Source organism: Mirounga leonina, unplaced genomic scaffold, assembly GCF_011800145.1.
Source record: "Mirounga leonina isolate KUSES-001 unplaced genomic scaffold, KU_Mleo_1.0 Mir_115, whole genome shotgun sequence".
Classification (NCBI taxonomy): Eukaryota; Metazoa; Chordata; class Mammalia; order Carnivora; family Phocidae; genus Mirounga; species Mirounga leonina.
The window spans coordinates 79,173,400-79,201,290 of NW_023270268.1; the positions used below are offsets into that span (position 1 = coordinate 79,173,400).

At 35.6% G+C, this 27,891-nt stretch overlaps 1 protein-coding gene across 3 annotated transcripts in view; it reads left to right on the forward strand.

The window, feature by feature from the left end:
* Positions 1–27,891, forward strand: part of TP63 (tumor protein p63) — a 231,590-nt gene that overhangs the window by 88,534 nt on the left and 115,165 nt on the right. For all 3 annotated transcript variants that reach the window (XM_034999817.1, XM_034999818.1, XM_034999816.1), the window contains exons 2-3: positions 3,494–3,622; positions 4,626–4,758. In XM_034999817.1, coding sequence (XP_034855708.1) covers positions 3,494–3,622; positions 4,626–4,758 — 262 coding nt within the window. The remainder of the gene's footprint in view (positions 1–3,493; positions 3,623–4,625; positions 4,759–27,891) is intronic.

A 27,891-nucleotide genomic window follows, 5' to 3' on the forward strand; every position in this document is an offset into this window, starting at 1 on the left:
CATCCACGAAAAACAAGCTGAAAAGAAAAAAAAAAAAGTGACTTGAGACTTCCTAACTTTGGGTGTGACTGATTTGACAAAACCATTTGAACAGAGTGATTGTTCCATGAGTAAATTGATACTGAGATTCACCCAAGGGCAAAGCCTCTGAAGATAGGTAGGATTTACCTCACTCTTCCTGCCCTATGGCACCAGCTGATCTCTTTCCTTCCTTTCTCTCAATAATGTTTTCCATCTTTATTCGGAGATCAAGAATCAATTCTCGGTTTGCATAGGAGACACCTGGGAGATCCTCTAACTGAGACCACTGAGTTTTAAATTGTTAACAGAACCAGTTCTTCAAATGAAATCTTGCTCGGAACAATAATATACTTAAAATGCGAACAACAAACTTGCTGGTGTTAAGGAGTGTCTGGAGTCCTACCACTAGGGACATTTCTTTACATCTGGCAAACCCACTGAGGCACCAGAAACCCTAGAGTTTCATGAAACCAATATGAAAACCACTGATCTATTCCAAAGCCCACTCCCATCTTTTGTAATCAAGTCCCCTTAAAGCTTGAGGCCCTGGAGTAGGGGGTAGGGGTGGGGAGGAGCTGTTGCCCCATTCAATGTAGCAAGCCTGAGTGAGATAAAGGTGATCTAGGAGAAAATGAGAGGTAATGGGAGCACTGTTTGGGCCTACAGACACAGAAAGAGAATAAACAATTTGAAGCAGAGAAATGAGGGATAATTCAGGTTTAATATAATTACTTTTGTGTGACATTTCTACAGCTTTAAGAAGCCTTTCAAATATGCTATTTAATTAGTTCAATTCAGTAAGTATTTTCTGGGTACAAATTATGTACTTGATCTAATCCAATCAATGTATTGACTACCATGCACTATATGGAATATGTGTAATACATTATTTCAAGTAAGCCTTTCAACCACCCTGTGAAGGAAGCATAGTTGAAGAAAATAAGGTACAAAGAGGTTAAGTAACTTGATCATGACTTTACAGTATGTCAGTAGTAGAGCTAAAATTTGAACCCAAGTCTGTCTCACTTCAAAACCCATGTTCCTCCCACTCTAACCTCAAGGAAATACAAAACTAAGAAATTCAAGGAGATATGGGCTTTGCCTTCAAGTTACTTAAGATCCTCTACACTCGATTAATTGTTGTACAAGTAATAGAGGATGAACTAGCATTGATGAGACGCAACAAAAGGCCAGGAAAGTTTGGAGAAGAAAGATTATATTTCAAGTAAGGAACCAGGAAATGCTTTGTGCGGAGTAAATCTTAGGACTGTGTAGGCATCTGTGATGCAATAGAGCAGGGATGACTATCCCCATGTCACAATCAAGGAAGCTGAAGTTCATGGAGCTGGGAGGCTTTTCCACAGTTTTGCAGCGGGTTAGTGATGACATCAGAAATACAGGGAAGGTCTTTTAGCAGTCAGAGAGAAACTAGAGAGAAAATGTGAACATAAACAATGTCTGATTTAACCTTTTTGCTAATAATTGAATTTGTCCCCATTTTCTCCATCCTTACTTCTGCTAGCATCCGATTGTGTTCCCCAGACTGGTGTAACCACTTTGCACATAAACTGATATGCTTATAAACCTTTCCTCCACACAGCTTCCAAATTTATCAGTATGAAATGTATTCTGTCAGTCTCATCCTTCAAATCCTTTAATACTATGGGGGTGATATCTACACGTGTGATCAAAAACTTGTGTAGAACTAAATACATATATAACATATACATGCGTGCATGTGTGCAGATGAGTACAAGTAAAACTGAGAATTTCTGAATAAGATCAGTGCACTGTAGCAGTATCAATATCCTGGTTATAATATTTTTAACGGTTTTGTAAATTGTGACTTACCATTGGGGGAACTGCATAAAGGGTGCATGAACTCTCTCTGTATAATTCATTACAACTGCATGTAAATCTATATTGATCTCAAAATAAAAAGTTCATTTAAAAATCTTTTGCAAAAACTAGAAGTATTGAAATATTTAAGCTTCTTTGAACATAGCATATGATTCTCTTCTTCTCTCCCCAGCTCTATTTTCCAGCATTCTCTGCCCCAGATCTTACACTGTGCTAACATAGAGTTGCTTGCAACTTTCTCACATACACCAAATTATTTTCCATTTTAGTATTTTGTTTATTGTTGCTGCCATAGACTGCTCACTCATATCATTAATCCTTACCTGGCATAGCTAATTGCTTCAGATTGTTTAAGACTCTTTCTTTGATCCCTCAGATGAGATGATATATTTTAACTTTGTACTTTCATAGTGTTATACATACTCTTACTATTTTTCTTAGAGGTTTGGTTTCTTGTCTTACCTTCTATACCTTCTAGAGAGTGAGACAGTCTTATTTGCTTTTTATTTTCAGTGGCCTTTATTCTTGCTAGTAAATAATAGATTCTGTCTGTGTGTTTAACTTGAGTAAATGAATGTGCTTCTCCATATAGTTTGGAAATTATCAACAATAAATATAATGCTATTATCTTCTATTATGTAACTAGACCAGAGTATTCATTTGCAAATTTAAGATGATTGACTATCTTGGTACACTATTTATTAATACTTTACAATATTAACAGTAATGATTAGGAGCTTAGCTAATTTCATCCTGGGGTAAAATTAGTCTACTGATAATCACAATGAATCATAGACTGAGATGATCTGTGTAGATAATATGCGGACTTGGAGACAGCATCACCTGGGAAAGCTGGCATTTTCCTCCATATATATAGGATCAAGGTTATTTATTTTTTTAAGTAAAGGCAAACTTGGGGACCCAGCAATAAAATGGAGCAAACAGAAATGGCATTCATTTGCAACGTATTCAGATGTTTACTTATCCTTTAGTCTAACATAGAATTTTACACTCCAATTAAAAACCACCCACACACACATAAAAGTAAGTTAACCGGTGATTCAAAAAAAAAAAAAAAAAAAAATCTAGGTTCAGAGGTTTGCATTTATTGTCCCTGGGCACAATCCTAAGATGGTAGTTATGAGAGAAGTGATTTTACTGCAGGTGAAATTGAAATTTTCTGAACTCCTTTCTGTTTTCTGATTCTACTTTTTACCTGCTAGGGGCAGAATGGACAGATAATCAGTTGAGACATTTATAAAACAGGTTTAATAATAGGTCACCCTTGCTGCCAGACTTAATGAGGGAATATTTATCTTCTTTTTGGGAATCTTCAGAACATAGATTCTGGGTAGTGGAAGTGTAGAGTGTAACAATATTACTAGTTACAAAAGAATTTGATATAGGATATGATTATCTGACTTCACAGCAAAATGGGATCCATGATACTGCCCAATGAAACACCAATCATGCAACTTCTGAAATTTGCTTTATATGCCTGCATGGTTCTGAAAAGTCACCTGAGATTTCTTGATTGAGTATGCTTTAGTTTTAATATTCAATATCATAAATACAGAAACTGTAATTCTAGTATCATTTTTGTCCTCTTAAGGTTTGTAGAAACCCCAGCTCATTTCTCTTGGAAAGAAAGTTATTACCGATCCACTATGTCCCAGAGCACACAGACAAGTGAATTCCTCAGTCCAGAGGTCTTCCAACATATCTGGGATTTTCTGGAACAGTGAGTATCAAAGAAGCAAAAACATGTTGTACTTGAATTATTATAAATAGATAAATAGAGATTATAAAAATATTGCTCACTAGGGCATGTTTTTAGAATCAATAAAAACCAGTCAATATTGTTGGGAAAATTTATTTCCTCCAATAGTATTTCTGTGTTCAAAATTCAGTAGAGGTTTATTCAGCTTACAACACCAAAAGATCATTATTCCAAGGTGGTATAATTTTGGAGCATCAGAAGGGCTCTCCTCAAACCATAAGAGACTCTTAATCATAGAAACAAACTGAGTGTTGCTGGAGGAGGGGGTGGGGTAACTGGGTGATGGGCATTAAGGAGAGCACATGATGTAATGAGCACTGGGTGTTGTATGCAACTGATGAATCACTGAATTCTACCTCTGAAACTAATAATATACTATATGCTAATTAATTGAATTGAAATTTAAAAAAGGTGGGGAGGCTTTCCTGCCTAACTCCCAATAACTTCTCCAGGGGCTCCCTTGATACCCAAAATCTGTTCCTTTGGCTTAAAGACTCTTATTTGCTGTTACAACACAAATACCCCCTGAGAAGGTAGAATACTAAATTTTGTTGGTCATTTATGCCTTGCTAGGCAAATGATTATTATCTACTGTATTAAGATCAAGTTTGGATAAGTGAGTAAATTCAGCAGAAGATAAAAGAATATCAAAGTACTTAGTACTCTAAGGGATAGGGTATAGAATACTCAATTCCCGATACATCCTTTCTCTCCCATGTTCTACCTAGCAATTCTCTGACAAGGGCAGGGATCATGATTCCCACTGTACAAATAGGACTTAGATTTGAACAGCCTGAGATAACACATTTGGCATGTGGTTGAGCCACGATTTGAACCTAGAGTCTCTGACTCCAACGAATGAGCCTTGCCAAAGGAAAGAGAGGGAGATCATTGTTGTCAACTGGATGCTTGTGTTTTAGTCCCATTCCTTGCCTAACACACTTTTGTTTGTCCTTTATGGTAGGCCCATATGTTCAGTTCAGCCCATTGACTTGAACTTTGTGGATGAACCATCAGAAAATGGTGCAAGAAACAAGATTGAGATTAGCATGGACTGTATCCGCATGCAGGATTCGGACCTCAGTGACCCCATGTGGGTGAGTGGTAGGAACGTCTCCTTTAATCTGTGGGCCGTGCCATCCACATCTCTGTGAAGTCTGTGTATTTCATGGCATATAAAAAGGCAGATGGCCCTGAATGGACAAGGCCACTGGGCAGAGAGTCAATGTGATCAGCAGAGAGAAAATTGTTTGTGGATTTTGCGTCTTCCTCAACTCTTCTTACTGCATATGCTTCCACTGGTGTGAGGAAGGTGGGTGGGTGGGAATAATCCCTTATGTTCTTTATTTGAATTGTTCCTTATGTCTATCCCAATTTGGAGAGGGTGGTACCAGTCCAGGGTTTTACAAGAGGTCAAGTTAGAGTCAGAACCAGAGTCTAGATCTGAATTCTATCCAAATTCTATCTATACTATGGCAGGCTGCCTCTTTCATGGAACTATCCTTAAATAAAGGAGGAGGAAGTAAATTCAATGTGAATCTAGATACAGATTTAAGTACCTAGTAATAGAATAAGGGGAAAGAAGGTAAGTAATACATAAAATAGTATTTTGGGGGGGATGCTTTGCCAGTGAGTCACTCATGACCTTGGGCTTCAGTTTCTCATCTGTAAAATGGGGAGACCAGAAGTGTAATGGGTTAATAATATTAAAACACTTTTCTGAAATGTTTAGATGAAATTTTCTGTATTTCTGTAGTACATAGTGCTGGTTTGTTTGTGTGTGTGGTTTTTTTTTTTTTGTCTTGTTATTTTTTTTTATTATTATTCATTCACCATACAAATCCTACTTTTCTGTAAACACACACAACTCAAACAAACAAATCCTTCTAGAAAAACAGGTGGAAAAGAGCTAGAAAAAAAGGTGGGGATTTCATAGATCATGTGTCAACATGATTTTGAAAATCACTTTAAAAATACCTGGCCTGTCTTATCTAATAGAAGATTTTACTGGAATTTTCACTATTTTTTTTATCTGGAATTGTACTTTTTTTTTTTTTTTAATATTAGGAGAAGGTGTGTCAGGAAAGGGAAGAGGAAAGAGCCAAAAATATAAAGTTGTAACTTTGCAAATATACTGATGTTTTGCCCCTAAATTGATAAAAGGAATATAACTATTCTTCAATGGCCCCTTCTGTTCTAATACTGACACAGTTCTCTGTTATCTTTGAGCTAGTGAAAGGAAAAGGATGGGTAAATCCAAGGGGCAGGTCACTCAAGGCCTTGGAATGTATTACAATTAAACCTATGTAGGGGTAAATTCTGATTTGAGAGTGACTTCAAAATTAGGATATCTCCAGTTCACTTAATAATATCACCTCTTGATAGGTAGCAAAAGCCCAGGCAAACCTTTCTTTTATATTCTCTCCAGGGATTTTCTGTTCTGATTCCTGAACTCATAAAAGCAGGTGAATTTATATAAAGCTTAAAATGGAGAGTCAAGCCTTTTTATTTATGGTTTCTACTCTTATTTCACATGCTTTCACACACTGAAACATGTGGTTTCTAAATGTGCCATGCCCTTTCTTATTTTTTTATATTATTAGAAATTCTCTCCTTAGGAACATCTTTTTTTGTGTGTTTGTTTTTGTTTTCCCCCTCTAGCCAATTCTTCTCTGTCCCTCAACAAACAGTATATCCTGTCTTCTCTGGGAAAACTTCCATATCACTATTCGCCACCAGTCTGAGTTAGAGACCATTCCTCTGAAGCAACCTAGGCCTATTTTTAGTCCTATTACTTATTATACAATCTTATCATCGTTTATTTCTCTGTCTCTCAACGGGACAGGGGCCATATTTTGTCATGCTCAGCATTTGTCACAGTAGCTGTCACATAATAGGCCCTTAGGAAATTTTGAAGTCCTGCGAAATGAGAATTGGAAGTTATCTTAAAAAGTCAAAAATGTTCTCTTTCAAGCAGTCCTGTCCAAGAAAACTTTCTTTCAGTGATGTAAATGTTCTATATTCTGTACTGTTCAATGCAATAGCCACTAGCCACATGTATCCTTTGGGCATTTGAAATGTGGTTAGTGCAATTGAGGAACTTAATTTAAATTAAATTAAAATTTAAATGACCACATGTGTCTAGTTGGTAGAATATTAGGAAGCACAGTTCTAGAATCTCTCCTGTCAGAGGACTGTTCTCTTCTTGAACATTCACAGCGGCAAAGCTTCCTGTCCCCTCTGCCTCTCGTATCCCTTCCCTTGTAACTATGGTCTGTCAATTGGAAGATGCTACGCTGCTGAGGTACTTTATTCTTTACTTCCACTGTTTTCTCACTTCTGTTGGAAAGTACCTAGGTTTGCTCTCTGAGCAAAACTTTAGTTATTTAATGTCCATTTTGGTGCTTTTACAAATCAGCTAAAGGAAACTTTAAAGAAATCCTAGTGGAGTATCTGAGTGAGAGTCATGGAAGTTCTACAATGATGTTTGAAAAGGGAAAAATGAAGGGGAGAAAGTCAAGAAACTACATAGATGTCATTGCCCTCATGATAAGTGTCTAAGAATGCACTGCTGTATGGGTTGGAGGTTACTGTTATTTAAGAAATACTGATATTTAAAAGGATTATCCATTTGCATTCAACATTTTTTTCCTGAGTGTCAGTTATAAACACACACACACACATACACAAACACACGATATTGATTCTTTTAAATAGATTTTTAACAATGCTACTAGGAGGACTGATTGAAACAGTGTGTTCAATTTGAAATTGATCCAGATTTTCTTGTTATAATTCTAAATTACAAATTTTGAAACTACCTTTTCCTTAAGCATCAATAGTCGGTGGCAATTAACATGTTTGATACTTAATCTTTCCAATCACTTTGTGAGGTAGAATTTATTATCGCTCTTTTATAAATTAATCAAAGGCAAAACGGGTTAAATAACTTTTCTAGGATGACATGTGTACTCAACAGCAGAGTCAGTATCCTACCCATACTACTGGACTTGATCTTTTCTTTTCTCATTTTTCCTCCAGGGTACTGTATTTGAGAGGAACTTGAGTTCTATTTCTTCTTAAGTACCTGTCTGTTCTGTGAGCATTAGGGATGTCTGTGTGGAGAAACCACTCCTCCTCCACGAGATAATCCTATAGTAGAGTCTCCACACTTTGCCTCCTCTGAAGAGGCACAGGTCACCATCAGTAATGACGGATGATAAAACATTCGTCCCATCACTTATTAGCACCTTCAAGCTTGGAATTGTTTACCAGCTTAAACTGAGGGTAACACAAAATCAGGAAATAAGACCCAGAAACATTGCAAGGAAATAGGGACTGAAATGATCCAGAAAAAGCTGGAAAATAAAATGAAATGTGATTTTCCCAGTGATAGGTCACTTAGGAACAAGGATATTGAAAGAAATCTACAAGTTGAGGGAGAAGGAACTTGATGACTTAAGCTTGCCTCTCTGTGGCTGTTCTGTTTTTAATATCCAAAGAAGTGAGATATTGCTAGTAAGTTATAGGTCTGTATGAATCTTGTGTCTTCCTTTGTCTTATGATCATTCCAACATCCTCATCTATGTCCACGTGTGGAGGACACATCGATGGGAATGTGCAACAGTGACAGTCCTCAGCAACAGGAGTGGCAAAATGGTAGACATGCTCAGGATCCTATAACTAGTATTCTGGTTTGGAAAGTAAGAACTAGGATCCTCTTAGATTCCTTGTCCTTTAAACAGACAGCTTCTGCTACTTGGTAGCATATTTTCACTTTTCTTATGTAGAGGTTAATAGCTAAATAGATCTAAAACTCTGCACATAAATTACTTTCCTTTTGCATATAATATTTTAAAAATTTGGGATCTCCGCCAAGCATGTTCTCACTATGCAAGAAATATGAATCTGGGGACATGAAACATGTCAGGTTATTAAGGACAGAAATCTTGAAATTGAGAATGGCATCCCATTTTTATCGATTTTTTTATACAACCTTCACCTTAGTAATTAGTCATGAAATAGAGTCATAATGTCTTTCTCTGATTATTAACAAAGGAAATTTGAGTTGCAGAGAATGTATGTGCCTTCTTCATCAGAATGATTTTACTGTCACTGAAGAATGAACTACATTGAATTAGCAAATGAAGGTGATGAGATTTCTCAAAATTTTTTCATAATTTAGCCTGTGTTTCCAAGATCCTGTTGGCTTTTGATTCTACTGTCTAATATATTCCTTTATATCTCAGCCTTGCCTTATTTACAAACTGTCTAAACATGCCTGTCATATCTTCAAGAAGGAGATAAGGGCATCAACATTTAAATGTTCTCCTGGAATGATTGATGGAAACTACGTAACTTCTATTTTTGCATTTATTGGTTCTTTGTGCTTTAAAGGAAGCCCTACTTAGTTGAACTGGGTTTTTCCCTTGTGATTCAAGTGGCAATTATCTAAAACCATCCAGCTTTGTAAATTCTTATTGTAGCATCCCAGATATACACGAAAAGTCTTCAGCTCTGCATTTCAAAGAGCAGATAGTGGGTGTTTTGGAAAGGCTTAGGCCATAGCACCGTGTATACTGCCTTACATCTTAAATGGTCCAAGATTCCTATAAGATTTCAAGTATACATACTAGATCTAGCCACAAGCATTTCCTTAGTACTTACTGCATGCTCTGTTCTTTGTGAAACAGATGAACAAATCATGGTCTCTAGCTTTGAGAACACCATAATACAGCAAATGAGCCAATGTGTACAAAATTACTCACATGTATGTATTTTTTCATTTTTTTATTTTTATTTATTTATTTTTTAAAGACACAAAAGGAATGATTTATTGTGCCTGAAAAGACTGGCAATATGTTACAGAGAAGGTGATATTTTTAGGTCTTGAAATATGAGTCAAATTGATCAAAACAGGGAAGGGAAAAGAGGTCCAAGTTTGGATAACTATTATGAAAATAATTTATTAAAAAACTATCAGGTAACACGCAGAAGTTTTAAAAGAGAAGATTCAAACATTTGGCTAAGGAGTAATTTCTATAGAAAAAAGGACAAAATGTAAATTTGAAAAGTTTATAACACATGGCAAAGGTTTAATGGCCTTAACAACCTAAACATTTAAAAATTAATAAGAGAAAGATGAAGTCCCTGCTCTTTGGCAAAGAGTCTAAGTAATTCACAAATGTTTAACAGACAAAATATTCAATCTCTCTAATAATAAAAAAATTGTGAATTCCAACAATGAGTTTCATTGGTTATCATCATAGATTGTGTCAGATTATCATCTACCTGGTCAGCAAAAATTTAAATGATTTGATGATATCCAGTGCTGATGAAATTGTTGAGAAACAGAGAATCTTTTCACTTTGGGCAGTAATATAAATTGATATATTTGGAGGACAATTTGCCTCTTCTATTTTATTTAATTTTAAAGGTACTTACCCTTCATCCATAAGTGCCACTTTTAGGCATTTTCTTCACAAAAAAATTCAAGATATGTAAATAAGTATACACACACACAGATACTTACATACTGATAACGTACACACAACACACACACATATACACAGAAATGAAGGCTTCATTACAGCATTGTTTATAATATCTATAAAATGATAAGACTAGGTAGAATTTTGTAGGCTTTAAAGGTTTGGACTCAGATAGGAAAGAAACTACAGTTTAAAGCAAACGAAGGTTAAGCTCACCATTGAGAGATGGTATTAACAATCATGATGCATGGTCATTTTCATCTTGCCAGTTTTATTGTTCATGAACCTCAGTGTGATTTCTGTGTTTGTGCTTTGTGTGCGGTATCTTTATGTTCTAGGAAAGATTATATAGAATTGATATTATTTCTTCTGAAATGTTTGGAAGAATTTGCTAATGAAACCCTCTGGGCCTGGATATTTCTTTTTGGAAAGCTCTTTAATTATAAGTTCAGTTCCGTTAATTGTTATAGAACTATTGAGATGATTTATTTTATCTTGAGTAAGTTTTTATAAATAGTGGTTTGTAGGGGCACCTCAGTGGTGCAGTGGGTTAAACGCCCGATTCTTGGTTTCCGCTTGGGTCATGATCTCACAGTCGTGAGATCGAGCCCCACGTGAGGCTCCACACTCAGCATGGAGTTTGCTTGAGTTTCTCTCTCCTTCTTCCTCTGTGACTCCTGCCCATGTCTGCATGTGTGCACTCTCTCTCTCTAAAATAAGTAAATAAATCTTAAAAAAAAAATAGTGATTTGTAAGGAATTGGTTGATTGCATCAAAGTTTTGAAGTTTTGTATGGAGAATTGTTTAGAGTATTCCCTTACTAAGCTTATAATGTCTGTGGGATCTGTAATATCTTCCTGTTTCATTTCTGATATTGGTAACTTGTGTCCTCTCTCTTTTTCTCTATCATCAGTCTCACTAGAGATTTATTAATTGTATTGATCTTTCGAAGAGCCAGCTCAGCTTTTTGGTTTCATTGTTTTTCTCTATTGTCTTTCTGTTTTCAACTTTATTATTTCTAGTCTTACTTTCTTCTGCTTCTTTGAGTTTATTTTGTTCTTCCTTTTCAGGGTTCTTAAATTAAAAATTTATATTTTTGAATTGAGATCTTTCTTGTCTTCTAATGTTAGTATTTACGTTTATAAATTTCCCATGAAACACTGCTTTAGTGGCATCCCCTAAATGTTGACATGTTTTATTTTTATATTGTTCAGTTTAAAATATTTTATGATTTCTCTTGAGACTTTCACTTTGACCTGTGTGTATTTACAAGCATGTTTAATTTCCAAGTATTTGGGTATTTTCTGTTATCTTTCCATTACTGACTTCTAGTTTGATTCCATTATGATCAGAAAACATATTTTGTTTGATCTCCTATTTTTGAAATTTGTTAAGGTTCATTTCATGAGTCAAGATATGGTTTATCTTGATGAATGTTCTGTGGGTGCTTAAAAAGACTGTGAATTCTGTTTTTGTTGGGCGGAGTGTTCTATAAACGTCAGTTGAGGCCCATTGGTTTATGGTATTATGCAGTTCTTCTCTATCCTTGCTTATTTTCAGCCTACTAAGTTCTGTTGATTACTAAGAGATGAATACTGAAGTCTTCAACTCCAATATTGGATTTGTCTCTTTTTCCTTTTAAGTCTGTATGTTTTTGCTTCATATATATCGAAACTCTATTTTTAGGTGTATTGTTTTTATCTTCCTGGTGAATTAATCTTTCTGTCATTATATATTTCTCTTTATTCCTGGTGATGTACTTTGTTCTGAAGTCTACTTTGTTTTTATATTAATGTAACCAATCTAACTTTTGAATAGTGTTGTCATGGTAAATCTTTTCTTCATCCTTTTACTTTTAACCTATATTTATCATTATATTCGAAGTGGAGTTGCTTCTACAATGTATAGTTGGTCGCTTTTTATCTATTTTGGCAATCTCTATTAATTGGTGTATTTATATTATATATGTATAGTAAATGATATAAATGCACACACACACACATATGTGTGTATATATATATAGCATTTGTGTTTGGTGTGTTTGTTCTCACCATTGCGCTTTTGTTTTCCTTTTCTCTGCCACTATTTAGATCACTTGACCTATTTTTAGTATTTCCTTTTAATTATTCTATCTTGGTTTTGGCTATATTTCTTTGCATATTTTTAATTGTTTCTCTAGGGATTGTCATATTCATAATTTCTCATAGTCTATTAAGAATCAATATTTTACCACTTCAAATGGAATGTGGAAAACCTACCACAATATTGGTTTCATAACCTTCCCCCATGATGTTGTAGTTGTCATATACATTACATCTATGTACATTGAACACTCCATCAGACAATGTTATAATTTTTGCTTTCAATGTCAAATGTATTTTTAAAGAACTCAAGTCTATTTTATTGAATAGGATATTTATCATTGATGTTGTTTTTCCTTCATACTAAAGTTATAATTCTGACTGAATACTATCAGGAAGAATAGGGAATTCTATGGATGGGTTCGTTCATCAGAATGATTTTTTTTCAAAGAACAATAAGTACTTATATTTTCTAAGCAGGACCATAAATCATGTCAGAGCTCTAATTTGCTGAATTTTTTTAAATATAAATTTATAAACATTCCCTCCATAACCTCCGTCAACCTTTTCTCCCTCCCTGTCTACACACACACATACACATGCACGCAGACGCACACGCTGACTCACCATAACTCAATATGAACCACATCTATAGATGTTTTCTAAAATTGTAGAATTGTGTCAAAATTGTTTTTGATATGCCAATTGTTTTGTCCTCATTTGATAAATTTCATTCTTCATATGTATAAATAAGAAGCACATACTCTGTGAACAAAGTATTCTTCAGTAATTCAGTCTAGTCAGGCTATAAAGGGCTGGTGAACAACATTGCTGCATGAGTCACTCAAAAATTCTCAATTTCCCTCCCTACGTGCTTTCTCCTGGCTCAAAAGGTGGAAGGGGTATGATCCTTGATATTTCATATAAACAGCAATTATTTTCTGTATGTCTTTGTCTCCCAGGCATCTGAAATGCATAATATCTGCCAATTCTAAGTCTGACACCAATATCAGGAGCTCACATGAAGGAAGGCCTCTCAGCCACCCTCACATCTCCACTACTACCGTCTTTTTGTTCCTCCCACGCATTCCCTCATTCCTTTCCACGTATCCTACTTCTCTCCCATCTCTACTTCCTCCTTGTCAGGTCTTCCAGAGAAACACTACAGTTCAGGGTAGGGAGACTGGATGCAAGGTTGTTTTTTTGTTCTTGTTTTTACTTTGATGACTACATTCTATGTAACAGGATTTTACAGTTTATTACTTACTTTAGTATTATGACATAAGATTTTTAGCCAGATATACTGTGGTTGGAATTCTGTCTTTACCAGTTTTAGCTGTGTGAACTTGATAATCTCTATGAGCCTCTCTTTCCTCATTTTTATGGATAGACAATAATACCTAATATTGGCCTCAGAGAATTGTAATAGTTTGTTTCATTATCTGATTTGTTTACATTCAAAGTTCCTGGCGTATAAAAATACAGTCATTCAAAAATTTTTTTGTTATCACTTGTCTGTCTATGCTTTTTTTTAAAATAAGAACTCTGAGATAGGTGAGTATATATTACTTTTCATAATAAAATGCAAATTAATAAATTTCTCTGATTATAAAAGCAACGCATACTAATGAAAAAGAACTTTAGAAGTATCAAAAGCATATGTCATCTCTACTTAGTGATGAGTTATAAAACTATTCATTTTTTTCCAGTTTTTTCCTTGTAAGAATGGATTTATAAGATGTATTCAGATCATATCATATATAAAATTATAATCTTTTTTTGCATTCAGTGGTGAACATATTTCTCTTACTAGTCTTCAAGACAACTTTAATTGCTCTGTTATGTCATTACATAGATATACAATGATTTAACTGTTATTTTACTCATAGATTTTTAACAATATTTATATAGAGAATATTTTCTTGCACTAGATGCTTATAAGTGTAATTATTGAGTAAGATTGTATGAACACCAGTGTTACTGATACTTATTATCAAATTTCTTTTCATGAGTTTATTTTCAATTTATACTCATACAACTGTGCAGAAGTGTCTATAAACTTGAATCAATTTTGGTTAAACTATCTCTTTTTAAAAAATACAAATACTTTTGGGTGACTAGTCATTTGCACATAGAGGTGAAACAGTCCCTCTTTGTATAACTTTGATTGCGATCTATGGAAGGGATGGTAGTTTTGACTGGAGATGAGTAAGACATCTTGGAGAATGGAGCGTCTCTGAGTGCAGTGAGCAGGCCTAATCACTGGGATGGGAATGATATGAAGAAAGGGGTGAAGAAAGAAGAGTACACAGTGTATTTCATATATATATATATGTATATATATGAATATGATATATATATGAATATGAATATAGATGAATATATGATATATCATCATATATATATATATGATGTGTGTGTGTGTGTATATATATATATATATACACATACCCCCTAGGGTTAGCCCTGAACATGGGAATGCACATACATTTTCTCCTTTTCTGTGCAGCACTCCTTAACCCTTGCTCTTAGGATCTTTACTACCCTTACCCCTTGGCTACTATCATTAAAATAATCATTCAACCATAATTTGTATCAAATAAGCTTTTGTTTATTAGCTCTATGAAAACAAATGAAACAAAATATATTCCGCATAGAAAAAGCCCTCCACTTTTTGGAAGATGGGTTTTGTTTTTACTTATGTTGCTTATGACATGGCCCAATATCCACTCAGATTAGACTGAGTTCAGATGTCCCCAGAAGAGCAGACTGTTTTCCTGTTCTGTTCTTTGTGCGGTGTAGCCAATCAGAAGGCACCACTTTGTTCAAGATTGCCAAGCCAGGGACTTTTACCTTAAACACAAGTATGCATTTCAAACCTTGAACAAACAGTCTGCTTAATAAAATAAGGGAAAGGGTTTTCTTTCTTTTCTTTTCTTTTTTCTTCTTCTCTAGAAATTCACAAACATCACTTACAGGTGACAGCCCCTCCCTTACAAAAGGGGCTGTTTGCTTTTTGCTTTGGTGTTTGGGTAAACTGCAGCACGCACTGGCAGAGAATTTATTGCCTAGGGGAAGGTGTTTGCAGTCGCTGTGTTTAATCTGAAAAGAAACCCTTTTCCTTGTATCCCCTCCCTCTGTTTTTGAGGAGGGAGAGTTGGAAATGATAGCCCTAGGGAAATAGTTCCCCTAACACCTGTCTTTGGTGTAACCTCAGCAATGTTACTTAAGACACTGTGCTTAGTGTGTATGCATTCAGAATGACAAAGTTGAAGAGGGCAGATAAACAGAAAGGGATTTCAGCAGAAACACAGGAGCTGGTTCTGACCTTACATCCTCTTAAAAACCTATGAGTCTGAACCTATCATGCTGGTTTAGAGAGAATCTGATTTGTTTTTGAAGTAATATGCTGTGAGTCACCTGTTCGTTCCTTCAAGCGACCAGTTTAATATTATTTTATCTATAAAACTCAGAAAATTCTAGAATGTTAGAAACAGTAGACATGATGTAGTTTTCCTCTAGCTTTCCTTTAATAGATAGGAAAACTAAGATCCAAGTTGATTAGGGTGAATTTCTCCAATGTTTCCAATAGGGTTTATGATTGACTCTGGATTAAACCTAACTTTCTGGATTAGTAGACCCACCTTTCTATCTCCTATTAGAGATAGTGCTGATGAGCTCAGGCTCTGGAGGAGCTTGCTGCCTGCCTTTGAATCCAGATCTCTCATTCACTATGTGGATGACCTTGGCTAAATTCTGATATGTTTCTGAGCTTCATTTTACCCACTTGCAAGATGAGGATGATGATATTGGTGACATACCAGAGCAAAGCTATTTAGCATATTGAGATAAGACATGTCAAGCCCTTAACATAACATCTTGTATGAGGTCAGCTCTCAGTAGTGATGGTCATTACTATTACTTCTTAGAATATGATAAAGCTGGAAACAGGAAATTATTAATCCCAAGTAGAGCAATTACTGATGCCGATAAAAGCAATATTTGCATTGATTTGTATTTTTGAATTTCAAAAAAAGAAGGTAATATCTGAAGATATACTAGTATGCTATAAAATCCATTAAGCCCATTTTTTTCCCCATTTAAAACTAGATAGAGTTGAGTTTTCTTCAAATTAAGTCAAATTTTGAAGCAGATTTCTTTTAAAAGCTCATGTACTCTGGTGTCCATTCAGGTCTCAAGAACTCACAGAAAACATTTTCACTTCCATTACTAAATAGTATTTTATTTTAGTTATTTGGGTGTCATTCAGTAATCTTAACATAATAAAATATTCTCTACTCCAGAGCACAAACTTTGGAATTGGATACCCAGATATCCCTGGGTTTGAATATTAGTGTGAATAAAGTCAGAGCTATGTGGATTCCAAAACAGTTTAGTTCAGTGGTTCTCAAAATGTGATCTCTGGCCAGCACACTCAGGAACTTTGAAAGACGCAAATATTTTGGGTTCCACTCCAGATCTGCTGAATCAGAAACCAGAAGAGGAAGGGCGACAGTCTTTCAATAAGCCCTCCAGGTAATTTTCTGATGTCGGAGAAACACTGGTGCAATCCAATATTTTAACATATGTATTTTTATAGGCTGAGAAACTCAGGCTCTGAGTGCAGAGTGACTTGCTCAAGGGTACAGAGCCATAATGACAGAGAAGAAACTTCTAGGCCAGTCACTACTTTAAAATAGACATTTTTAGCTGTGACTCATCTTAAAATATGTGGAAAGTTCTGCTGGGTTATGCCATTGAGAAAATAAAAGGTAGAATGTAATAGTTTCGGAAAGTAATTAAACATTTATTAAGTCTTCATCAGTAAGATGTTGTTAACAAATTCTCATACCTGGTTTTCTTAAATTGTAGGTTCGTAAGAATCTTTTCCCTCGCAAAAAGACTAAAATTTCATGCTTGTATTCTTGTCAATTTGACAAGAATGTGCTGATTATTTACTAAGTTCAAGATACTCTGCTAAAGGTATAAAGTTTAAATAAAAGAGCTAAGTCTGTCACTACCTATAACTTAAAATCAGTGAGGAAGACAGCTATGAAGTTAATGAACTAGGTTATAAATGATCTAAATCATATCCAAGAAAATATTTGTTGCTTACCTATTGAGAGATAAATAAACAAGGTGACAAATGGGTACCCATACTGGACAATAGACCAATTTAGTCATCAGCAATGACTGCTGGGCTTTATAACTTTGGGGATAGTATTCACATCATACTCAAAAAGCATCATAACTTTTAGGCATTAAGCAACTCAGTGGTCCTGCACCTAGCCAACATTTGCTGCTTTCTATATTTGAGACATTCTGAAGAATGAATGAATAAGTAAAGAGCATGTTCTATTCCCAAGGACCTCACAATTTATTACCAGACAGGAGACACTTAACAAACAATTCTTATCAAGATAGAAAGTGGTAAGCACCAGAGGAGAATATAGACAAACCTCAGCAGGAATTCTGATAATCATGTCTATGTAAAAGCTTAGGAAACATACTGGCCATGTGAAAGAGGAGAAAGAGAAGGTACTTTAGACCTTGAGAACTATCTAAGTTAGTTAGGGAGCAGCCTTAAATGTGGGAAGCGTTCAATGCAAGAGAACAGGAAATGATGGTAAGTAAGAACTGGAGAATGTTTGCCTCACTTAGAGTAATGCAAATTATTATTATTTTTGTTAAGTTCCCTGGACCCACCGAACATATATGTGGGCTATCAGTTTGAGACCCCTTGAGTTAAGTGTATAAGTTAACTTGGTAAATTGTGTATTGGAAGGAAGTTTTGGCTGGAACTCAACAGGGAAGAGAAGGAATGAGAAAATAGACAAATAGTTGAGTTGGGGTCAGATCAAGGAAGAAAGGGATACATTCTAACATGGTGGTCTTGCTGAACTGATTATAGGATACAGAGTATGGGCAACTAGAGAATGGTTGCTGGAGATGTGGAGGTGCCTGCATGTGCATATGTCCCCAAACTCTGCAGTGTCATGTGGTTATTGTTAAGAGAAGTAGGTGTGTTGGGATTAAGAGATTGTGTCTTTTTTTAGCTGTGACTATTTTTTTCAGATAAGAACCTGTTCATTATCTACTTTTTCTTCCTCAGCTCTTAAAGTAGGAACATAGATGAAAATGAGCGTCCCTTTACTTTAGGGAATAGGTGAATAGGCCACTAACTAGAAAATGAGAACCATGTTGATAAAAAACTGGAATAGAGATAAAAAGCAAAAAGACAAAAAAAAAAAAAAAACACCCAAGATGGATGGATTATTTCTGATTAGAAGGGTTATTATGGGAGTCTCTTCCATTTTGAAGAGCCCTCAAACTTCAGCAGTCGTGAGTTTCAGTGAGAAGCCACTGACCTAGGAGTCAGAAGTCCGGGCTTCTAGTCCTAGAAGTTCTAGTCCTCATTCTGCTGCCACTAATTGGCTATCTGTTGATGGACCAATAACTTCCCCTTCTGAGTCCTATTTTCCTTATGTGTAAAAGCATGGAATTGGACTGGTTGATAACTCCATGCCTTCATCCTTAGTAACAGATAAATCACCCATCCTTGTTTCTGAATGCAGTCTTGCCAAAACTCTTTTGTGTCTTTGTATGACTTTGATGGAAACACAGCGCAGGCACACACATTTTCCAGAACCATGAGTGAAAACCTATAAAACGAATGTGCCCTGTTTGACACATATAACAAAACCCATCCTAAATAATCACTCCGTGGCGTGGAATCTAAAGAGTTAGGGACTTTCTTTTCCTTCTATTCTCTCTAGGTCAAGGGGGTGGGGGGGCCTTGCAAAAATGAGTACACGGAAGCAACATTTTCATTTTTGAGAAAAGGAGTACTTCCTCATCAGTGCTTTCTGTGGAGGGGAGGTGGGCAGTGAGGGATTGTACTCCTGAAGATTAGTCATGAATATGAGTCCTGTCTGGAGCCGGAGAAGGGAGAAGGGACTGAGTCCTGGTACTCCCCACTCCTCCACTGCTACCTCCATCTGCCTCCTGAGCCCCGAGGCAGTGTTCCTTCCAAACAACTACTTGCCTAACCAGTTCATTGGAATGTCTTTCTACAGACGGTGTCCTCATTCAGATTTCTGCTGAAAATGAACCTCTCTAAAAGCATAAATCATGTTTAAAAAAACAAAACGTGGTGGTAAATGTTACATGCAAAAAAATCTCTTCTTTGGTTTAAAAAAAAAATGCACACACAAACCTACCCACCCCACCTTGACGCAAAAACAGAAAGAAGAACAATTAGGAACAACAGTTGCCTTGCACCTTTTAAAGAGAAGGCTTTTTCTCTTGGTTGCATCTGGTCTTTGGGGTGACAGGAATTAAGCTCTCTTGATGTAATCTTTCCTGCTTCCCACACACATGCCTTGCCGATCCCTCAACTTGCAGTCTAGGAGTGATTTTAGGAAAATAGTAAGTATATGTTATCCTTGGTGGCATTTTAAAGTGGACAAATAAGACAGTGTGAAGCAAAAGATATGAAGTACGGATTGACACAAATTTTACCATGTAACAATCATGCCTTAAGACAGACATATAAAAAGTTTGTAATCTATCAGAGAAATTTAATAGTTATGGAATATGTACTTAAAAACCTGTCTTCATTGTATAATAGCATCTTAAACAAAAACTGAGTTGTCTGTGGGTTTTTTCACTTTGTTTTTTTCTTTTCTGACCCCTGTTGCTCATCTGGGTCATACTAAAAAACCTTGAGTGGTAATGACTCACATACTATTTTCTTATTTTGGTTGTATACAGTTCCTAAATAAATAAATAGGGATAGTTTGTGATTTTAGTTCACTGGGGAAAAAAAATTAAAGTGTGATCTCTTTATGTAGTGGTAATGGGATGGTGTTCATAGTGTTACAGAAATTGAGTTTCTTGCTTTATCTGGTGAAAGTCTGAATGGTAAAGGATAAAATAGGCATTTGATTTGCTGGTTTTGTTTTTAAAGGAATTCCCATAATCACTTGAGGTTTGGAGGATTTGAAGTTTGGTTTTAATTTCAAATTATCCTTCTGTAACAACAGAATGAAACTAGCCTTATTAATCTATCCAGAGTTTCAGCTAAAGAGTAGTTCATGGTTGGAAAACTGTGAGTCTCAACTTTTACCATGCAGAGTCTAGGACACCAAACTGTCTGATGGGTGATAGAATCAAGCCATTATCTTATGGCTGAATTGCAAGAAGAGACTCTTGGTTCAAACGTTTCAATAGACTGTACAGTCTATACAAAAATAGGCTATTGTACAGAGAAAAGGCTGTTGCCATAGGAGTTTGAGAACCTAAATTCTGGTCATGGATTCTACACCATTTAGCTGAGTGACCCGACACATGTCACTACCACTCTCTAGTTTCAGTTTCTTCACTACAAAATAGATAACTTATATTCAAATCTAGACATCTTGAGATCTAGATTTTGATATCAAGTTTTCCTGGAATAACTCATAAAAGTGAAATCTCATGGAACATGCCAACACATAAAACAAATCAAGTAGTATTTTACTGTTAGAGATTTATTCCAAGGGCTAAGTACATGAGCTCTGTGTTTAAATATCCTGGGTGTATGAATAACTAACCCTTTCTAAGCATTAGGGTTGTTGTACTTTTCCTTTTATAAAATGGGATTAATATGATCATTGTGAAAGCTAAATGAGATAGTAAATAGAAAGTGATTATTGCAATAGCATTGCTCAATAATTTTTTTAAATATTTACTTTTTATTAGGCCAATCATAGAACACGATGGGTTGTTTTAAATAAATACAACTGGGGGCGCCTGGGTGGCTCAGATGGTTAAGCGTCTGCCTTCGGCTCAGGTCATGATCCCAGGGTCCTGGGATCGAGTCGCACATCGGGCTCCTGACTCAGCAGGGAGTCTGCTTCTTCCTCTCCCTCTGCCTCTCCCACTGCTCATGCTCTCTCTCTCTCTCTCTCTCTCTCTGTATCTCTGTGTCTCAAATGAATAAATAAAATCTTAAAAAAATAAAAAATAAAAATAAATAAATAAATAAATAAATACAACTGAAGGGGTGGTTTTATATAGAAATTATGTTTTATCAGCTTTAAGATCCAGCTCCTTTTTTTTTTTTTTTTGGTTAGTGGTGTTATTTTTATTATGTAATTCTTTTTCTTTTTAATTTTATTTATTTATTTGACAGAGAGAGAGAGAGAGATACTGAGAGCAGGAACACAAGCAGGGGCAGTGGGAGAGGGAGAAGCAGGCCTCCCGCGGAGCAGGACCCTGGGATCATGACCTGAGCCAAAGGCAGATGCTTAACAAATGAGCCACCCAGGTGCCCTTTATTATGTAATTCTTTAAAAAAAACCCTTGAGTCACAGAGATTCTAAGTAGTTGCAAATTATTTTTTAAACTTCTGTTACAATTTCTAGATAATTGGTCATCAAATTGCTCTCAAATCCAGAAAGACCAATAGCAAATATATATATTAAAGTTAGAGCCCTACTATCAAGCAATTATTTAAATTCCTTATCATAAACAATACAAAAATTCTGACCCCAAATCTCAAATTTAGCATATGCTTTAAAACTGCCTATGATACCATAACACCTACTGCACAATGAGGGTTGACTTGTCATTGTACGGTTGACTCAACTTTAGGCTGTGACAAGGGTGTGTACTGAAAATGTATTTGGCAGTGGTATACGGATGTCATAGTGAGAGTTCATATAGATTCAAGTGCAGATAATGGATAAAATGAAGGCCTAAAAAAAACCAAGCACACATACACACACACACACACACACACCACTTCCTGGTCAATGTCATTGACAAGCATGTGTGTAGAGGTGGCCAGAGAAGCTTCCTGCCATGCTCAGCACAAAAGCAAGTTAATGTGGCTGCAGGAGCCCTGTTCAAAGCTCATAGCCCATGTCTACTCCTTAGCTAGTTATGTGACTTAACAGCAAATTATTTCACCATCCTATGCTTCTTCCCTCATTTGTAAAATGTGCATTATGAAGGCACCTCCCTCATAGGCTAATATGAGTATAAAATCATAAATAAAAATCATGTAAATTAAAGCACTAAGAATCATACCTAGCATTAGGAAGTGCTGAACAAATGCTTACTATTGTTTTCTGATTCTATTTGTACATGTATGTATTTTTAAAATGTGTAAAATTAAAGGTATTATAGTTTCTCCCATCCTCCAAAACGTTGATTCTATGTAATGATCAGATTGAATAGAAGAGTAGAAATTTATTCTGGGTAAAAAGAAAAGTAAAATTTTCTCTCATGAAGTGTTATCTCTAGTCAGTCCCTTTGAGAATATTAGATGGAAATCAGTTATGGATGTTATGATCTATGCCTGCATTTTAGCTGTGATTTGTGTCTGACTAACAAGCTCTACCATCTATTTGGGTTAGAGGTTATGTGCCCAGTGGATGGAGGAGCTATGTTTGATCCTTGCTTTGTATTCCCACGTAGTTGGCATTCATTTGAAGCATAATAATTTGTTTAGAATTAATTGACTAGGCAATGTGGTCTTTGAGTGAAAATATGATTATAATAAATACATACTACAGATGATTTTTATACCCTAATAGGGATGTATCAAAAGAGAAATAAAGTTTTTTTAAATGACTGTACCCATTTAGACCTTCAAACAGGCTGTCCTTCTCAGTGGCCACCTTGGGTAGTTCAATACTGGACCTTCTTGTCACTCACCTTCAGTGACAGCTGATCAGGAACATAAGAAAATATATGTCCTTATTTTAAAGCTAGTTTTTTTTTCCCAATTAGAATCATCTTATCCAATTTGATCACTCACTTTATACACTAAATTTGGCAGTGCTAAATACATTTTTTTTTAAAGGCTGAAAATTTGTCACCACTGATTTGATTCCAATAATCAGTCACAAAGTGATTTATAAATTATGACAGATTGTTCACCAAGCTTGATGCTCCATGAAAGCAGGAATTATTACTTTCTTTTCTGTGAAACACATTACAAAGCCTGGCCTTATTTAGTGCTCAGCAAATGTTTGTTGAATGGTTTGGAGGTCCAGTTGGCTCACCTCTTTAACCAAATTCTTAGCTCTTTAAGGAAATGGTGCAATGTGAGTCTTCTGAATGCCCCCACAGAACCTAATAGACACTACGTAATCATTCTACTCTGCCATTGTCTTGAAAACTAGATGCAATCCCTCCAACAATTTCCTGTCCATCCTCATTGGATTTTTTTTTTTTTTTTGCCATTTCTATATGCCATCTATTGCTTTTTTTGTTCATATGGAATGTGTAAATATTAATTTAAAATGCTTCTTTTACATCTATTAAGCAACTTGCAATAGAATCAAACAACAGAAGTTTTGACATTTGGGGAATTATCCAAAAGTATTGTGCCTAGAAGGCTATTCTTTTTTCCTTTGAAGAACATTTTTCTCTGAGTTTTTGCAAATTTGAAGACGCTAATCCAAGTCATCTCTAAAGATTGTTAGGCAGGACAAAATGTTTAAGGTTGCAAGTCTTCTCTTGAAATTAGTCAGTCACTTCTGTATAAATCATGTTCTATGTCAGAGGTTTTCATCTGAATGAATCAAAGCTAATTGTAGTAAGGATTTAGAAAATGATACCTATCCATCAGAAACAAACAAATAAATAAAATAGCTTATGTTTGAATAACCTTCTGCAGTTTAAAAAAGTTATTTCACGTCCATTATCACTCTTGATCTTCACAACAACATGTAATGTATATCTCATGCCATTATAAGTACATTAACTCTTTGGATTTTTGATGTAATTAAATGTTATTAAAAGCAATTTAACTTCATTAGTGAACAGGTTAGTATGTATGTCTAAATAAAAGGCACCCATAATATTTCATACTGTTAAACAATTGAAAATATGGCTCTTGTTCTGGAGCTCCAAGTTAAAAGAATAGGATCCCAAAGATGCATATTCTTTAATATTGTTTCATACTCTACCTGCAGGCAATATTTATCATAAAGCTAACCATGAAAGAGATTTTCAGCACTGACCACCTGACTGGCCTTGAAGAAACCCTTACTTTCTTTAGTTACTCATCTTTGCCTTCTTTTTATTACAGATTCTTTTTTAGACTTCCCGAGTCGAATATTTGGGCATACTTAGTATCAGCACTACTTAGGACTGAATAAAGGATTGTTTGGTTGATTGCTTGGTTATTGGAGAATGAGATCTTGGCTCTCATTCAACTAAAACAGAAAACGTCTGGGCAATGTCTGCTTAATGTTGATCAGTAGGGTCAGTTCTCATTGACATTCAGCAAATTCATTGACTGATTCACTTCTTAAAGTGTATTGAAACCTTTCACTGTATAAGACCACGTTTAATATTTGTATGCCCAACCTAAGGTGTTAATGGAGATATTATCCTCAGTAGGATGTGATAATGTATCAGAAACCTTATTTGCTGAGCATGGTGAAGTAATAAATTGTGCTTTTGTTTACATGGCTAATTGTAAAGGTTTGGAAACATTCCTTTGATGTACTAAGAGCAGCTAATGAAGACAGTTAAATGAACCTTTATAATGATTCTAGGAGTTCAAGTCAGCTAGGAGTTCAGCACAGTGTGCTAATTTGCTTCTTGTCCCTGGCTCAAACTTTTATGTATCACTTCCCAAGCAGAACCCTTATTTTGGATATAACGCAAGCCAGCTTGTTTTTCTTTATAACCTAATACTGTATGCACTCTCTTAGACTGTTGGTGCTGGAACCCTTCAGAGATATCTCATAGCTAATATATATATTATATATTATATATTATAATTTATATATTTATATATATAATATATTTATATATATTTATATATATATTAAATATATTTATATATTTATATATATAATTTATATATTATATATTATATATATATATATATATATATATATATTTTTTTTTTACCAGTAAAGGAAATGAAGCTCAGAGAAGTGAAGTGGCAAGCCCTAGATTACATAGCCAGTTGGTGAAGAAGTGAGCCTAGCATCCACATGTCCTAATTGCACTATATTATGATGCGCCCTTTAGAAAAATAAAGTGCCTGTATACTGTCACTTGAAACCAACTCTATATTTCACCAATATCTATGTACCAACTTAAGACTGTCAATTTTTCTTGGATAATGTGACATAGTTGCTCTCGCATTGTCATTTTGCCTAACCACAGCTTATTCTTATTTGGAGAAAGTATCAAGACTTCCTCTAATGTGTTTGGTGCTTACTCAATGCCAAGTTTAGTGCCTAGACTACCATGTTTGATGGAAAGGGATATTGAATTTCTGCATCATTTCCAAGAATTGTGCTCTGAGAGCATAGCACACCCACCCCCCACATAATCTTGTCCTGCAGCCTTGGTGGTGTAATGAATTAGTCTTACACGAGCCTGCTGCTTGTGGAGGGCTAAGCAGGGGATCAAATCCTCCCTTTGTAGTGAGACAAGCTGCCGGGGAAGTGATTGATACTGCAGACAGAAGTAGGACTTCAAGGAAGAAATAAGCAGATAAGTGGGGTAATAAGTAGATAATACTACGACTTTGCACTTAGTGTCTTTTATCTGAGCATCTGAAGGCAGCTGTATCCTCAAACATCAAGGCCTCTCAACGTAAAGAGAGAACGGGGTCTCTCCTTTTAGTTGGTGGCCTCCTCTACAATCCATAAATCAGTGAAAAGATTTCCTAAGGAAGACCAGTGGTAAAGATTTTTTTTTTCTTCTTTTCTCTGGGAAGTTAAGTCACCAGGATATGAAGCAATCTCTCTAAAAGTTATCTTGATCTTGATGCAATGATCTGTATACACTTTCCCCTACAAAGTTTGGATCTGAAAAAAGAAACCTCTACTCTACCAACTAAGGCATTTACTGTATTTTTTTAATCCCTTCGGATCATGTCAGACTCACTCCCTTTGAGTAATTCTCATTCTTGCATTTATATTACTCCTCCAAAATTTCCCTTGTAAATCTTATTTTAGGTCGAAGTCCTTAGACAGTAAATCTTTCAGACAGCTTCAGGCCATTATGGCTCTAAGAAACTATTGTGAAGCGAAGCTGTGTTTAATAAGGTTGATGGGCTCAGTTAGAAATCTCTTTGAGTATGCCTTCATTAATTTTGTACACATCTTGTTAATTCAGACAAAGAGGGTGAGTTGCCAAGCCAAAACTGTTTCCTTTTAGCAGACCATGACTCAAAATTCAGAAGCCAATTCTTAGCAGAGTTAGAGAATAATACTGGCTGCCACAAGTTTTTGGAGGTAACTTTGTTCCCTATTTAACAGACACTACAATCGTTTTCTAGACATTAAACGACCAAACATAAATACTAAGTGGCATTAAGAATACTGTTGAACATCCTCTCCGTTTTTATTGCTATGTTGTGGGTTCCCCACATTTTTGTTGTTGTTTGTTTGTTTGTTAATCATAGAAATCTCATGGTTAGGAGAGATCTTCAGGATCATCAGATCTCACCACCCAAGCAGTCTGACATTTAGCTCCATAATTAAAATGTGTAAGTAACTGGGCATAACCTTGGGAGGGAAAGAGGACACAGATCCATCCAGTCTGTATCCCCTGAAGATCAAAAAAATTTCACTGGATATGGAAAAAAAAAAAAAACCACTTAATTCATGGCTAACTGTTTCACAATTTATGGTTTGTCTGAAGGCAAATTTGCTTTCTTTTAACAAACAGTATTTCCTTTAAAACAAATCTCATACTTGGCAGAAGATAAAACAGAACTATGTATATTTAATAGTGTGCTCCACAGCCATCTTTCATTGTGACTGAATTCTTTTGTGAGCTGATGGTTCTCAAGTTGAGAGAGTTAAAGATAAAGTGCAAATGAGATTGTGGGTTTGTATGTGTGTGTGTGTGTGTGTGTTTGGGGAAGGAGTATGATAAGGAGAACACAGCGACATTACACGTATCACTTTTTTGGCAATCTGAATACACTACTGGTAATTCTAATCTCTTCTATTTTTTTCCTTTCCACTTTATAGATTATAAAACACTTTTTCTTTCTTTCTTTTTATTTTTTTAAGTAATCTCCACACCCAGTGTGGGGCTCAAACTCACAAATACGAGATCAAGAGTCCCATGCTCCCCGACTGAGCCTGCCAGGCGCCCCAACCCTTTTTCTTATTTGACAGTCCTCACAAGTACCTTGTAAGTGAGGTAATGAAGTTGTGATGTCCTCATGTCATAAATGTGGACATGGAGTTTCAGGTTGTCATCGAGCCCACAGACTCAGCAAGTATCAGAACCGCTAGATTCAACTCTAAGGCCCATAGTTTGACTTGGAGCCATTGCTCTCCAAGCCAAGTTCAAAGCGCTTTTAGGTAGAGCATCAGATATAGCACATTAGTCTGCTACGATGAAGTGCTATATAAAAATCAGTATCTCTCATCAAATATATCCTCAAAACCCATTTACTTAATTGACTGTTTTAAGTACAAATCTTTCTACAGAGAGCAAAGAGAGTTTAAAACTATGTATAAGTAAGTCATTTGCCATGAACTGAATCCACTTGATTTAGTTTAATATGTAGGTAAAGTTTTTATGACTCCAAACTCCTCATTTCCCCCCAAATCAGTCTTTCTTTCTCTTTTTTCTCTTCTCTTCTCTTCTCTTCTCTTCTCTTCTCTTCTCTTCTCTT